Source organism: Trichosurus vulpecula, chromosome 7 (assembly GCF_011100635.1).
Source record: "Trichosurus vulpecula isolate mTriVul1 chromosome 7, mTriVul1.pri, whole genome shotgun sequence".
NCBI lineage: Eukaryota > Metazoa > Chordata > Mammalia > Diprotodontia > Phalangeridae > Trichosurus > Trichosurus vulpecula.
In genome coordinates, this window is record NC_050579.1 from 14,032,696 (window position 1) to 14,048,459 (window position 15,764).

The window sequence follows — 15,764 nt, forward strand, 5'->3', positions numbered from 1 at the left end:
ACCTCTTGGTGTGTCTGTACTTCCCTTAGGGCTGTGTCCCTTCACTTGGCCCCCTTGATAGGTCTGGGGATGGATGGTCAAGCCTCCCAGCTGCTGCCACTGCCCTGAAGCCTTGAACAACCTCAGCACCACAGAAGGAGGCTGGGAGCCAGGCTGGGATCTTCGTGTTCCTGCAGTGGGTTTAAGTGAGGACATTTATATGGTTTTCCTTGGTTTTTTATGATTTTGGTTTAGTATGTGAATACTATTAGTACAGAAACAAGAAAGAGAATAGTGAAGAGGTTACCAGTGTCCGATTCTTGCTCCATGCAATGTAATGATCAGGGTTTGGAGGGTGAGGAGATAGGAATTGCTCCCAGTCTGACATTACGGCGCCTGCTTCGGGGGATGGCCTAAACCTCGGGGAGGTCTGTACCTTCTCTAGGGGATGCCAAGGGGATAGATACTCTGGAGTGGGAATCCTGGGTGCTCCCTGTGCTAAGGCGCTTTCCTGCTGGGCTGGTTCTCAGTAACCTTACCAAGTCATGGAGGTGGAGCTGCTGAATCATTTGTTTAGTCCACGGGCTGAAGAAAGCTCTTTTCTGGAGCCTTTGAACTTTCTATTTCAGTTTTTCATACACATACCACGTTATTGTATCAGAATTCCTCGTCTTTATCAGAGATTTCAAGCCCTGCTCTCCCCAGTCCCTCTGCAGCCTTCAGAGAGAATTTGCAGCAGTATTATCTCCCTTCTAAGTCTATGTACTAAGTTACAGGTCAGTTGTCATCTTCATGGAGGCAGTTCCCAGAGAAGACAAAGGCCTCACATCTTTGTGCTTTGTTGTATTTTCAGTGTATAGTGATCTGCGCACATGTGGTTTCTCCTGATGGAATGTAAGCTCCTTGAGGGGAGGCGCTGCTTCACTTTTGCCATTGTATTCCCTCTGCTTGGCCCATAGTAGATTCTTTATAGATAACTGACTGATTGATTGCTCGAGCCATTGACCTATGAACAGGGAAACTAGAACATTAGGTGCTGTTTACAAGGCATGGGACCTTCCTAGTAAATCAGTGCTAGGAACAAAACCTGGGAGCCCCAACCCTATTGCTAAAGGCCTGACCATTTGTGAGAGGGATACCATAAAGGAACCACAGAAATCTTGTGTGGACTATGGTTAAGAAGGGTGTACAGAATTTTCTTTGTCCCAGCATGCAACAGTGAAGAATAAGCTGCTCGATGGACTTGGAAATCCTTTATGTACTTTGCCCTGGTTCTAGAGAGAGATTCTGTAGGAAGTTCTGCTAGAAGCAAACCTCATCTGTGTAGGCAGCAAAAGACAACACCCCCCCCCAACACTGGCTTGGAAAGGGGTGATAAAACATGAAAAGTAGCTGGGGTTGTCAGTTATCCAAGAAGAATGTAAAGGACTCATTGTGAAGAGCAGAGTGGGAATCCCTCTGAACCTGGGAGCTCGAGAGCAGAGCAGAGACTCCCAGCTTGGATTAATGAAGATCAGAGTTAAAATGACAAGGCCTTTACAGAGCTTCACCAAGAAAAAGTGTGCTGATCCGAGGTTTCTGAATTGGAAAGTATTTCTTTTGACAGTTACTTGATGTAAATTTGATGACTCAATGTGACTGCTAGGTAGATTAATAGAAATCATAGGAGAAGTCTTTACTCCTGCAGGTTCCAGTCCTCTGAAGAAGAGTATAAAGATTTGGGTTTGGGTTTCCTTTGTTTTCCCTGTGAAGGTTTCATTTATTCAAGCTCCTTGGCTATCTCTCCCAATTTGCCGAAGGAAGCTGGATTTCTCTGGTTGGCAAAAATGGCTGGGTTTTAATTTTGCTTGAGGGCAGAGGTGGGTGGTCTAGGGAAAGCAGCTTCCTCCAAGGAACCTGACTGGAAAAGAGGCTGAAACAATGAAAGAAAGAGGGAAAGTGATGATAAAGCATCTTCTGAGCAGTATTTGGGGGCATTCTGGAAGGTTTGGTCAAGATGCTGGAGAACAGAATTTGGATTCCCAGCAATGTAGACAAGTACAAGGAGAGACTGAATCTGATAAGATTAAGTTTAATAGAAAAAAACATAAAATCCCATACTTAGATTTTTTTTTTCAAGCTCACCACTTACAAGGTGTGGGGGGAAGGTGAAGTGTGGTGTTGGGGCTAGACATCAGCCCAGGCAAAAACAGTAATTTATTCAGCACGTGTTATGAGCAGAGTGAGGATATGAGTGCTGTGAAGGGTGCTCATAGAAGACAATGCAGCCCTTGCTCTGAAGAAATTTTGTGGCTGGTAGGGAGAGAGAAGAATTCAGCACAGATGGTGGCCACATTTAACATCATGTATAAACAAAGTCAAGTTCTCTGGCAGGTCTTAGAGGGTTTTGAGAGTCAAGCTGCCTTCTTGGACGTGGTGACATTCACGTTGGGTTTTAAAGGATGGGAAGAGGAGTCCCCAGACCTGAGTGGGGAATGGCAGTGACAGCTCTCCAATCTATCCGGTGAATGAAATGGGTGCACGGAGTCATGTTAGAGGGGCCGCTGGACCACATGGCAACCATTGTTGGAGTCAGCATTGAATGTTATCTCATCAGATCCCATCGAGAGGCCCAACTCATGGGTCTGCTCTCTCTCACACTTACCATTGGTGAGCCAACTGGATGAACAGGGACCTTTCCAAAGGGAAGGTCATTGGAAGCATGTAAGAGAAAGACGTTTTTGCACAGAGCCTTCAGCAGCTATGGTTATCCTACATTTAGTTGAAGGATCTTGGCTCATTTTTCAGGTTGAGAGATCTCAAACACTATGGCTTAGTAACATTGTCCTTAGATGATGTTTGTGTCATGGACCCTTGGGCAGTTGGGTGAAGCCCATGGTCCTCTTCTTGGAAGAGTGTTTTTAAATGCATAAGATAAAATTGATAGGATACAAAAGGAACCCAGATATATTAGAAAAGTTTTTTTTTTTTAATCAAAGTTCTCGGACCCCAGGTTAATACTCTTGCCTGGGAATGAAGAAGTGGAATGAGCACCGGGTTTAGAGGCAGGAGACATGGTTTTTAATTCTCCGCTCTGTGACCTTGCGCCCTTTCCCTTCCTAGGTCTCAGGCTCCTCAGATGAGATGCTCTCTATCTTGTCCTGCTTAGCTCTGGGAGCCTGCATGCTAGGGTGGGCTTTGAATCACTTGAGTGAGGTTCAGGCCTTTGGTGACCTTGTTCTGTTGAGAACGGTCGAATTTCTAGGGGAGTGGTGTGTTCTATTCCACCTCTAGAAAAGGAGGCTGAGACTAGCTCATGTGGGTCTCGTTTGCTACTGATGACCTGTGTTTCCCTTGTATCTTGTCCATAGGCATCTGGCTAAGAGCCTGGGCCAGGCTGGTGAGATCGAACCCGAAACAGAGGGCATCTTGATGGAGTACGGGGTGGATTTCTCTGATTTCTCCCCAGAGGTTCTGGAATGCCTCCCCCAGTGCCTGCCTTGGGCTATCCCACCTGCAGAGTTCACCAAGAGAAGAGATTTAAGGTAAGCTCTCTGGATTTTTCTTTTTCTTTGTAATGACTGTTTCCTCTCTGCCCCCAGCCCCAGAGTCTGAAGGTGCCTGGTTCTCACTGCTCCTTCCCTAACCCCACCCTAATTCAGTTCAATTTAGCAAATATGTCTATTACAGATATATAGACCATCCTGTTTCTTTGATTTCCGATTAGGGGGATTGCTTCGCAGCAAGAGATGCTATATTCTGGGACCTAGAACTCAGGCTCAAGTGAGATCATAATTCTCTGAGTTTTCTTTCATTTACCTATTAAAAAAACAAAACAAATCCATTTGGGTGGGAGGCAATACTATCTGCCTTGCTTGGCTGCCAGGTTTCTTGGGCGGATCCAAGGAGATAATGTCTGTGGCATTGCTTTGTAAACGACCAGCGTAGGGAAGGAGTTATTACCCTGGGCTGGGGCTGGAAGCTCCCCTTTCGGGGGACCTCTCCGTGGCTGAGCAGGGATTCAAGGTTTCATGCTTGGAGCCTCTTCTCTGAGCGTCACTGTGAGGTCTGGAATGGACGGGAAAATACTTTTGTGGTGTTTTTATAATGATGTCTTCTTTGAAGATGTTTCTTCATTGTGGGATGGAATTACTTTTCTGATATTTCTCCTCCTAATTTGGTTTCAGTGCTGGCATTCATTTTAGGCCCCATTTGGGGATGGTTAGAACCAAGAAACTTCTCAAACAGTCCAGTGGCATTGTCAGTTTTTATGCTCAAGTCTTAATGTATCCAAGAACTTCTGGATGTACAAACTCCCCTTCTTTACCTTACGGAACACATTATGCCATGAACTCCTAGTGCCTCTTACGTACCTCGTTTGGGAAAAACTCCAGCTTCTCCTTCTCCTCATTCTTCCTCTCTGTCTCTTAGGAAGTGTCCTGCCTATTGGCCCCTATGGCAGAGTAGGGAAGAGAAATCTGTCCAAAGATCAGCTCACAGCTGCTCCCACCAACATGGATTGTCTTGGGAGATGGTTTAATGAATCATGATGCCCCACTTGTCTTGTACTGAGCTCTTTGAATGCAGGCAGGCCTGTGTTTGAAGGCTCCCCCCTTGGTAGAAGCTGCTTGTCCCCACTGGGGGAGCTGGGCATGAACACAGTGGCCACGGTGGGGCGTGGAGAGGGAGATGAACCATAGTCAATGGACATAATTCTGTGCCAGTTGCCTAGAAGAGGGATCTTTATCACTGGGAGGTGGGGCACAACAGCACAGTTATCTAGTTTTACGTTATTTTAAATCAGCTTAAAAAATAGAGGCAGAAATAATGGGTGAAGGAGCCGCTCCTGGGTGGCAAAGGCAGACATGCAGCTCGCAGCTTCTGACTTGTCTCCTTCAGGCTCTTTCTCTGAGTTGGCTCCTCCTTAGAAGGCAAAAGGGAATGACTCAAAATAGAGATCGCCACTACTCTCCACTTCTTTCTTTTTGCTTTTTTGATAAGTTGTCTTGATGCTTTTTATTTTAATTTCAAAGCTATTTCTGGATATTATTCCCTCTATATAAACTCTCCCCTTGTAACAAAGAAACACAATTAATTAAAAAAAAGAAAAGCCCAACGTAGTGATGGAATGCAGCATTCTATCCTTGGCAGGTCTTTGTCTGTCCTTTTAGAGGAGGCTAGATTGGGTTGTTCTTTGGGTTATTGGTTTCCTTTTAGCATTTAGTTACATTACTGTAGTTATTGTGTCTATCTAGTTCTCTTGGTTCTGCTCATTTCTTTCTGCATCAGATCATGCAGATCTTCCCATGTTTCTCAGAATTCTTCACTTATCATTTTTTATTCCACAATAATAATTCTATTGAATTTCTCATGCTACAGTTTGTGTGGCCATTCTACAATCAATGGGGATCCATTTGTTTCAAGTTCTTTGCTACCACAGAAGTGCTGCTGAATGTTTTGGTCTCCGTTAGGCCTTTCTGTCATTTGCTTACCTGCTGTGATTTGAGGAGGTGGGCTGTTGAGGTACACTAGCCATATCTCCCCAAATTCCTAGGACAGTCTCCATTTCAGGCATCAGTCAGTCACCAAACATTTGTGAAGTGCTCCTCTGTGCTAGGCACTATGCTAGGCTCTGAGAGTGAGGGAGTCTCTGCCTTCCAGGAGCTGATATTCTACTTGGGGAAGACCAGATGTACGTACAGAAGTACGTATAAAATATACATACGGGATAATTGGAGGAGGAGGTCACTGGCAGCTGTGCAAATCAGGAGAGGGTTCATGTAGAACTCCGGTGGATTTTTTTGGATAGAAGCTTTTCTAAGAGGCAGAGGAGAGGAAGGAGTGGATTCTGGGAAGGAGCAGCAAAGGGCAGGCAGTCAATCAGCTAGCACTCATTAAACACCTACTATGTCTTAGATGCTGTGTTAAGTGCTGGAAAATGGAATGTTGTGGGAAAACAGTAAAAAGGCTGGTTTATACTGTAGAGTGCAAGACAGAAAATAATTTATAATAAAGCTGGAAAAGTAGGTTGGATCTACGTTGTAAAGAGCTGGAAATATCAGACAGAGGAGTTTATATTTGATGCCAGAGACAATAGAGAGTCACTGGGGAAGGACAGACCTTGGTGTTGTCAGCTGTACCAAGATCCACTGGGGAGGGAGCAACTGGAGGCAGGAGACCAGGTGGGAGACGGTGGTAGTCTGGGGTGAGGTGAACAGGGTGGGGGCAGGGGGCATTGTAAGGAGAGAGAATGGAATGGATGCAAGGGTTTTTGTGAGCATAGAATCGATAAGATTTGGCCAGTGACTGGACATGGGGAGGAAGAGTGAGGAGCCAAGGTTGAAGCTGAAGTTGAGAACCTGGGCACTAAAGAATAGCGGTGCCCTTCAGGAGAACAGTTTGTTTAGAAGAGGAATTGGTATTGGGGAAAGCTCCCCAGGTCAGTTATGGAGATGTCTGGTTTGAGATGCCTGTGGTACATCTAGTGGGAAATGTGCCCTAGGTGACGTTGGCCTGGAGCAGGAGGTAAATGAGTCACTTGCTTAGAGATAGTGATTCAGCCCATGTGAGGGGAGGAGGTTACCAAGGGAGGAAGTCCATAGAATGGGGAGCAGGGGTCCAAGAATGTCCAGGGGATACCCAAGAAGGGAAAAGAGATTTTGGACAAGCCTTTCCAGAAGTGCTGATTACCTCTCTGACTCCTGTGCTTCCACATCCCCTATTTCTGCCATTTGAGTCGCCCTTCCCAACTGAATCACAGAGGCTGTTTTGGCTTTTGTGTCAGGGAGGGTTTGGCTGGGCTATATGTCACCAGGGATATCAGGATCAGATTTGCTGGTTATTACCATGGCACGTGGAGTCGGGAGTACCTGAGATCCTGGGCTGATCAGCGCTGTTCCCTGGAGATTCCAGGGTACTTCATTCTCCCCCTAATAGATATCTCTTTAAAATCAGTTTAAAGCCTGAGTAAGGTTACTTTTGTCCTTAAGATGGTCCAGATTACAGTGCTCTGCAGTCAGTTTAGATCCACACCACACTACATTTGCGAAGTGCCTACTGTGCGCTGCTGGCTGGGGCTGGGGAGGGCACATGCAATATTTAGGAAGATTAGTGTTATCATAGAGATTATGGTGATATTGAGACATAAGGCATAACTACAGATGAGCTTCTCAACAGTATTGTGTATTGTCCTTGGAGTGGCACAAAGTCCAGAGCTTTGTGATGTCTGAGGAAGGTGGTTGTGGACTGGGGAGATCAAGGCAGGCCTTCATCCTTTGCATTATGGCTGGAAAAAGGCTGAGGTGATCCTGGCAGAGTGCTTTCTTTACTGCCTGCCCAGGCTTCCTTCCCTTTTCTCCCCCTCCCCTCATTGTCGCCCCAGTTAATTGAGCTGCCAGTTTGACACATGTAAGTTACAGGTGTGAATCTGGGCTGAAATCCTGGTTCCCTTGTCCTATTTACCTCTGACTACATTTGCTTATCCTGGCCCTGGGAATCATCTTGAGGAGGGAGAGGATGTGTCTGATCAAACCTTCCTGTAAGAATACAGAGATTATATTCTCCAGGTGCAGTGAGGCAAAGAACCCCCAAGAGTGTGGGAGGGAGCACTAGCCCTGTGGCCATGCTATCACATTCTCCACTCTCATTAACTCTGATGAGGTAAGCGAGGAAATGAGCACCCCCAGGATCAAGGAAAGCAGCAGCCCCTCTGAGGTTGTTCCTAAGCACTGAGGCTCCCCCAGTGGGAAGGGAGCAAGCTGCAGTGCCAGCTCACTTCAGAGACCTTCGGCCCTGGGGTCAGGGCGGGCTTCCAAGCCAGCTCTGCCAAATCCCTCTGCAGGTTTAAACAGGACTTTCTAGCTTGGCTAACAAGCATCCATGTTGATTGCAGTGTTTTAGAGAAGATTCTGGGCCCTGTCCTCGTGACTTCTTGACTTCAGTCACCCTGCTTACCTCTTATAGAAGCACTGGCACCTTGAACCTCATCTTGCTCATCTCCTTTCCTGTTTCTCTTCCCAAAAAGAACATGGGTGGCCCTGCTGCTACTGCCTGCTCTTCCCCCATGGCTTCCAGCATTAAATACAAAGTGTTCTGCTTGTCACTCGGAGCCATTCCTCACCTGCTTTCTTCTGCCTGTCCATTCTTCCTACACCTTACTCCTCAGCATGTTCTCTTTGATCCACTGACATTGGCCCAGGGCTGTTTGGTGAACAGGCCCCTCTGTCTCTGTCTGTCCCCATGTCTGCAATGCTGTCCTTCCTCCCCTCAGATTGCTGATCCCCCAGCTTCCTTTATGTTCAGGCTAAAATCCCACTGCCAACCAGACACTTTCCCCCACTTCCCATAATTCCAGTGGCCTCCCTCTGCTAATTATTTCCTGTTTATCCTCTGTGTTGCTGGTTGTACAGATTTGTTTGTTGTGAGCTCCTTGAGGTCAGGGACTGTCTTTTGCCTCTTTTTGTATTCCCAGTGCCTGTGCATAGTAGGTGGTTAATAAATGTTTATTGGTTGATTGATTTCCACATAATGTACATTAAATATTTATTTTTTGACTTCTTTGTTTTTATGTCCAAAGACTGGTTTTCACACTGGAATAGGTTAAATAAATCCAGGTAAGAGTGCGAGAAATGACCCACGTATTTGCTTCATCAGATGCAGGAGCTGCCATTTGGAGTCTTAGAATCTCTCTGCTCCTACCCCATCATAGTCTAATCTACTGCAACGATTCTCCTTAGTAAGAACGAAGGAATTACTTGATGGGTGTTACACAATTGTCTTGGAAACAAACTCCTCCTGTGATTCATTGGAGGGATAGTTGCCGAAACTGTCAGCAAGAACAATCCTTGGACTTTTGACAGTCTGAAATGTTTTCATGGGGCAGGTTAAGTTCCTTTAATAGCCTTGTCCAAAAAAAAAAAAGGCAAGGGGGAAAAACCCCCAAACACCATTCCTCTGCAGTTGTCCTGAAAAAGCAAGCAACCAACTGACATTCTCTTATGGTCTCATAGAAAGTCAGTCAAAAGGCCCGGGGTCTGTGTGACCTGGAGGAAGGTATGAGGTAGCTTAAGGGCAAGGAAGTGGAAACACCGCCCCCTTTTACACAGAAGGCATTCATTAGGCCAAGGAGTGTTCAAGAAGAACCCAGGAAAAGCTCATGTAGAGGCAAGAACCTGGTATTGCAAGTCCTGGCTCTGCCTTTGGGGACTTGCATGACCTTGGGCAGCCCTCTTCTCTCTGGCCTAAAAGAAAGGCTTGCATCTTTTAGCTTCCTTCAGCTTTCATTCCCATGGAAAGCACTTATAGACTAGGAAAAGGGATTGTGGAGATGAGATAAATCCCTAGCCTTTGGACGTTTTGTAGTGGAGAGTAGCCATGTTGTTGTACAGGCTGTCACTAAGTCCCCCCAATCTGAGAGGAGAAGAAGGCTGGATAGGGCAGTGTATGCACCAGGATGGCAGGACTTACAATCTTAACTTTGTGCTTCACCTCTGTTATCTGGGGGGGGAGAGAGAGAGAGAGAGAGAGAGAGAGAGAGAGAGAGAGAGAGAGAGAGTGAGAGTGTCTGTGTTTCTGTGTGTGTGTGTCTGTGTAGGGGGGGCAGGGAGGGAAGGAAGCCGGGGCAGGAGAAGAGACCAATGGAGACAAAGATCTAGCCTTAAGGCATTTTCAGTCTAATGGGGAAGTGATTTATCAAAGGGATCCAGGAAGTGGTAGTGGGGGGGAGTTGCAGAGGGAAAGGTACCTGAGCAGGAACATGGCTGCCAAGGAGGAGGTGGGAAAGTACAGAGAGTGAGTAATGGAGTGGTGAGCTTGGCCTGGGCACCTCAAGCTTGGTTCACCAATCAGATGAGAAGGCTCTTGGGGGTGGCCTGTGCAGGGTGAGATGGCTGCTGATGGTAGCAGGGGCAGGTGGTGGTGGTGGTGGTGGTGGTGGTGGTGGTGATGGAGGTGATGGCAGGAATGGCGTTAGTGATGGTGGTTTTGGGGGTGGTGGTGGCACTGTCCAGAGAATGAGTGGAACTGGGAGCATTTCCTCCTTCCTGGAAGAGGGATAAGTCTAAGTATGTATCTAGAGAAGTGCAGACTCTGTCAGAAATGAGGAAGGCTAGAGAAGATAAACCTTCTGAAATGGCGTGTTCCTTGGGATCAGGCCCTGTGTAAAGTAAGGGTGACCAGCCCCCAACCCTCCTCATCTCTGACAGCTCTTTGCAAGTCCTCCTGCTCAGAGAACCTCCTCAGTGTTCGCAGCTGGCTCATTAACCTGTCTAGGTGTCATGGGACAGGTAGTCAGCACCAACCGGCCTTCGACAGAAGAGGGAGGCAGCGCCTGCCTTCACAGGAACTGGAGCCTACTCAGGGTGATGTTGCATGTATTAACAGAGCTCTGTGTAGGACGTGGGCTGGTGAATGCACATCCATGGACGGGACCTTTCAGCTAGGGTGCCCAGCCACAGTTCTCAAGAAGAAAGAATCATGTGGGCAAAGGTCCAGCTTCTGTGACTTAGGGGATCCCGCCTCAGATTCACTGGCTGACTTGCTTTGGTGGAGATGTCTGTGAGGTCAAGGCTTAGCCCCTGAGGAAGCTTCTTCCAGAAATCTCCATGAGCACAGCACGTCTTCTGGCCATGGCTGCCTTTTCTCCTTCCACTTGTCCTTCCGTTGACCTTTGGAAACCAACAGCTGTCAATGTTGAGTGATGGGAAAGCAGTTGGAGGACACCACCCCTGGTGCTCCCCAGCCACGTGACCGGGGAACAGACTCCTCATCCTTCTGAGCCTCAGTTTTGTCATCTGTAAAGTGGGGATGATAACACCTGTAGCACCTACTTCCTCGTTTTCTGCCTCATGTGATGTTAATAATGAGGCGGGGTGTTGAACAAAGTCATCTCCGTTGTCCCCTCTTTCAAGGAGCCATGTATGATTTTAAAGTGTTCCTGGGAAATCCTTTCCTGAAGGAAAGCCTGAAAACCAGTGTTTTACTCTCAAATGCAGACAGTGAGGACAATGGGATCTTGGATTCCATTCCCTAGGGATGGATCTAGGGCCTGGAGTCAGGAAGTCCAGCTTAAGACACTTTAGCTCTGCGACCCTGGGCAAGTCACTCAGCCTTTTGCACCTCAGTTTCCTCAACTGTAAAACCCTCCCAGGGTTCATTTGAGGATCAAATGACATGATATTTGTCAAGTGCTTGGTGCCAGGCCTGACACATGGTGAATGCTTAATGAAAGCTTGTTCCTTTTCCTTCTGATCCCTTTGTGACTATACAGTGAGGTCTGCTGTCGAATATCATTAGTAAATTCTCTTATCCCCTCATCAGGGATGCCATGAGGAAACCTTGCTCCCCAGATGTGTTTGTCCCTTCTTGGAGGATGTCAGACATGCGGTCCAGCAGGAAGGGCGTGCCTCCGGGGCTGCTTTTGGCTCAGTGGCTTCAAGCTCTCAAATCTGGCTGAGCCCTTTAAATGGGACCCATGAGGACTGGAGCTCACTTGACCTTAGTGGTGCCCAAGGGGACCTGAGTGTGTGTTCAGACCACCAGGCAGTCAGGGGACCTGGGTTCAGATTTCCCCTCAGCCATTCCCGGCTTAGCTGCCCCTCGTTTACCTTCCTTGTTGTTGTTGTTTTCAATTTTCAATTTTTCAATTTTTAATTTTCAACCTTCACTTCTCTAAGATTTTGAGTTCCAATTTTTTTTTCTCCCTCCTTCCCCTCTCCCCTCCCCAAGACAGTAGTCTGATGTAGGCCAGATATGTACAGTCCTAGTAGACAAGTTTCTACATTAGTCAGGTTTCCTCATTTCTAAAACAAGCAGGTTGGACTAGATGGCCCTGTAGAGCCACAGGGATCTGGACCCAGGATGGGTCAGGAAGGGAAGCCAGGGCATTGCAGCCCCAGCTCTGCAGCACATCTGGGGATGCTGAGCTTCTTTCTTGGGGAAACTCTCCTGTCCAGTGTGGCTGGAGCCAAAATGGTGGTTCATCAAAAGGCAGTGAGTGGTAAGACCCTTGGGAGCTCTAACAAGGCTAAAGTGAGAAGGAGCCGATGTCATATGGCTTGTTGAAGTGGGTTCAAGATGACAGGCCCACCTAGGAAGCCAAGGCTTTGAGAGGCCAGGGTCTAGGCCAGGACTTGGGGAACCATGAATGACTGAGCAAAAATTCCTGACCATGCCCTCCGACTCCAGGTCCAGGGCTCATGCCAACCACACCAGTGTCTCCAGATCATGTGGAAGATGTACACATGGAGGTGGGCTGGCAACCTTCTAAGGGAGAAACAAGGACTGGGCCACAATATTCAGCATGTGCAGGTCACCATCCTAGGACTTGGGAGAGGCACAGAGGTAACAAGGACAGGTCTCTGCCCTCCTGGAGGCAAGGGGATGCTGGTTAGTTAAGTCCCATACCTGGTAAGGCACGATTGGCTTAAACGTGAACTCTAGGAATATCTAAGGAGGGGAGGTATTACTCTCAGTTGGGGGATCAGGGAAGGTTTGGAGGAGTCAGCCATGAGCTGGGCCTTCTCAGTGGAGGTGACATGCAGAGCTGTTCTCCATTACTAATAGCAGTCCCTTTCTTTTGGCTCTCAGAGAACTGAACTGATTTGCCCAAGCTCAAAGGAGCCATCCAATGCCTGTGGTCATGAGGACTCCAACCCCTTAAGGCTGTGATGGACCTGAGCCTTGCCTGAGTGTGGGGTGGGGAATGGGCCTAGGGATGTGCCCTCTTGGGCTCTGCCTTTTACCATTCTCAGCTCTGGGTCTCTTGTTCTAAGGTTCTGTAGGGACATGAGTCCTGAGTATTAGAAGCCCTGTCTGCATTTCTGCATGATAGTCTCTTTAAGTTGTTAATTGTTTCTTTCAAAGTGGATTTGGGTGGAACGTGTAATTATCCAAAGACAGTCTAATTCTAGTCCTTTATGAACGGGGGAGATTATAAATATAGCTGCAAGTAGGGATAGAGCAAATCAGATTTTCTCTCCCTCTCCCACTGGCTTTCCCCTGCCCCCTCACTCATTCTTGCCGCTCTGGGGAGGGCAAGGGAGGCATGGGGTTGGTTGGTTGACTTGTAAATATGGTTAACTTTCTTTTTATGTAACTTGCCTGAAGTCTGAACAAAAGCTAGTTGGTTACCTTCGGGCAGGTTAAAAGTCTGTTTTCTTCGCTGGTTCTGTTTTTCCGGCATGTTTAGTTCTTCCTGGGAAGCTCCTCCCCTGCCACTTTGTCTTCTGCTCCAGCCCCAGAAGGCTGTGCTGCTTGATGGAGCAGTAGGACACTTGCAGTCTTCACCTGGTCTATTTCTCCCTAGATTTTACTTGTGACTTAAGCCCTGGACCAGAGAACTAGAAATTTGGAGCTCTGCTCCCAACTGGATGTTTGTTTGGTGGCGAATGACTTCACTGCTCTGGAAGGGCCCACTTTGTGCTTGTGAATTGGTGCATGATGCAGATGTCATAGTACTGCTTGGAGAGTGCAGCCACAGTGCTCTCTTGGAGCAAAAAGGGAGGAGAGGAATCTGATAGCTTCTTAGACTCATTTACTGTCTTTCTCCTCACACTCTGTCGCAAAGCTTGGCAGTCAGCCTTCGAGTTTCAGAATCTCAGTGTTGCAAGGTATGTTCTGGGTCAGCCTCCAGACCAGCCCCCTTCTTGATGCCTGGGTCCCTTCTACAGATGTCCCTAACAAGGGGCAGGGATTGAAATGAAGCTCTCAACTAGGGCTTTGTCTGATGGCTGTCTAGTGGTGAATGGAAACGATTTTTAGATGTTACTTTGTGTCTTGTGGCTTTCTCGCCTCCTTTCCCCCCTGCTACTGAGAAATAATTACTGTTTATGTTATCATAAGCTTTAATGATTCTCTGACTCTGCATTAATTTATTTTGTTAGTTATGTTTCCTTAAGCCCCAGCTTCAGTCTGGTGATCTGGAGGGAATCGAGTTAGAGATTGTCCCATTCTCGGTGGCATAGGGAAGAGAGCCGGGAGATGGGCAGTGTCCATTTGGGACTATTGGATGGGGCGTCTTCCTTTGACAGACCCAACCCATGGGCCCCCCAAGGCGGGTGCCTCTTCCCTAAGATCTGAGATGGGAATTGAGGATTCCTGACTTTCTCAGTAGCCTTCTGACTCTTTACCCTGGGTTACGTCCCCTGGAAGCCCTGTCCTATTACTCTGGCCCAGGTTAGGTAAGAGCAGCTCTTTATGCAGCTAGTTTGGGTTTGGTATTTGAACAATTATATTTGGAACAGAAAAGTTCCATCAATCTTTAAACCTCATAATCCAATTATGTCAGTAAAATTCCAGATTTTTTGTCCAGTGGAATTGGGGCGATATTTTGCAAACTGAACTTGAGAAGAAAAAAGGTGTTTATTTTGAAGAGAAAAGTGGTTGGTTAGCAATTTTCAAGCCCTGAGCTTGGTGTGAAATCTCCGGGGCATTTTCGAGCAGCTCTGAGGTTCCTCGCGTGAGCACCATCTTTCTGGCCCCTCAGCTCTGCTCCTTGGTTGGCCTTCCCTGCTTGCATGGACACTTCCTCAGAGTCTGCAGCAGAGCACCAGAGGTAAAGAAAAACGGCATCTCTTCTGTGACCCTGACTTTTGGGGAGCTGGAAAGGAGTGTTCGCTAAGGACATTACTATTTAAAGGGGTTTCACCAAGAACCAAAGAAACCCCAAAGTGATTTCTGAAACATGTTCCAAATGTTTCCAATTTTATTCATATCTTTCTGTTTCCTTTATGGCTAAATTGGGATGGAAAGTCAAAGCCAGGAAATCCAGATCACAGTGGACTAAGAAAGCCTAAATATTGGAGGTAGAAAAAAACCCCAGTTTCCCAAAGCAAGGCTGCTTTTTGCCTGTCTCCTATTGTTAGTATTACTGTGGAAAATTGGATCACGTCACTTTTCTGGAGAGCCATAAACCTTATTGTGGAGTGGAGATGGTTTCTATAGTCTGACCTGGAAAGACTGGTGGATATCTATTTCTTCACCATTTGCTTAATAAAAAAGGGAGCCCAGTGACCTCCCCTGGACCATTACACATGTGAAACTTGGCACTGGAAAGTGCTGGCTCTCAATTTTCCAATTGCTTTCTCTTTTTTTCCATTTGGTGTCGACCTGCCAAGTAGTGATTTTATTATTATAAACAGGACATTGTATTCACTTTTAAGAAGAAATACGAAGCTGGAGGTCAAATTACATACTGCAGTTTCTAAGCTGCCAGAATAGAAAACAATGAGCTAAAAATACTGATCCCAGAAAGGTGCTGTGGAAAGAGAGATTGAAATATCTTCAGCATGGAACTTGTCCCAAAGAACAAAAATTTCCCCTTGCTCCAGGTAAAGCCAGCCTTGGACCAGCACTCAGAAGGAAAGATGGACAAGAGGAACCTCTTTCAGGCCAATCTTTTGGTGGGAAAGTTTTCAAACATAATTAGCATCCAATGACTAACAACCCTGCTATTTATCAGGAAAGCCACTGTAATTCCATGCTCCACTTCCAGAATGCCACTCAGGTCAGGAGACTGCGTAGCAACCAGTGGGATGGTCAGGGTACCAAGAGTCTGAGGCCTCAGAATTCATCTCAGGTAGGCCATTGTCTGGCTGCACAATTCTTAGGCCATTTGCAGGCCTTTCCCCATCAGGATCCATTTCCCCATCAATAAAATGGGGGTTTGGAGCTGTAAAAAATGTACACTTCACCATCTGACCTGGATGACTTGGTTGCTATGGAGAGGATGCTGTCCCTTTCAACTCTTGGGACTCCGGGGATCTGTGCTAACCTCCTACATCACTTCTCCTCTTGGATTTGAGAGACAG

At 47.0% G+C, this 15,764-nt stretch overlaps 1 protein-coding gene across 1 annotated transcript in view; it reads left to right on the plus strand.

Moving 5' to 3' along the window:
• The window catches only part of DIS3L2 (DIS3 like 3'-5' exoribonuclease 2), a 341,276-nt gene that overhangs the window by 135,201 nt on the left and 190,311 nt on the right, over nucleotides 1–15,764 (plus strand). The window contains exon 9 of the mRNA XM_036767849.1: nucleotides 3,330–3,503. Coding sequence (XP_036623744.1) covers nucleotides 3,330–3,503 — 174 coding nt within the window. The remainder of the gene's footprint in view (nucleotides 1–3,329; nucleotides 3,504–15,764) is intronic.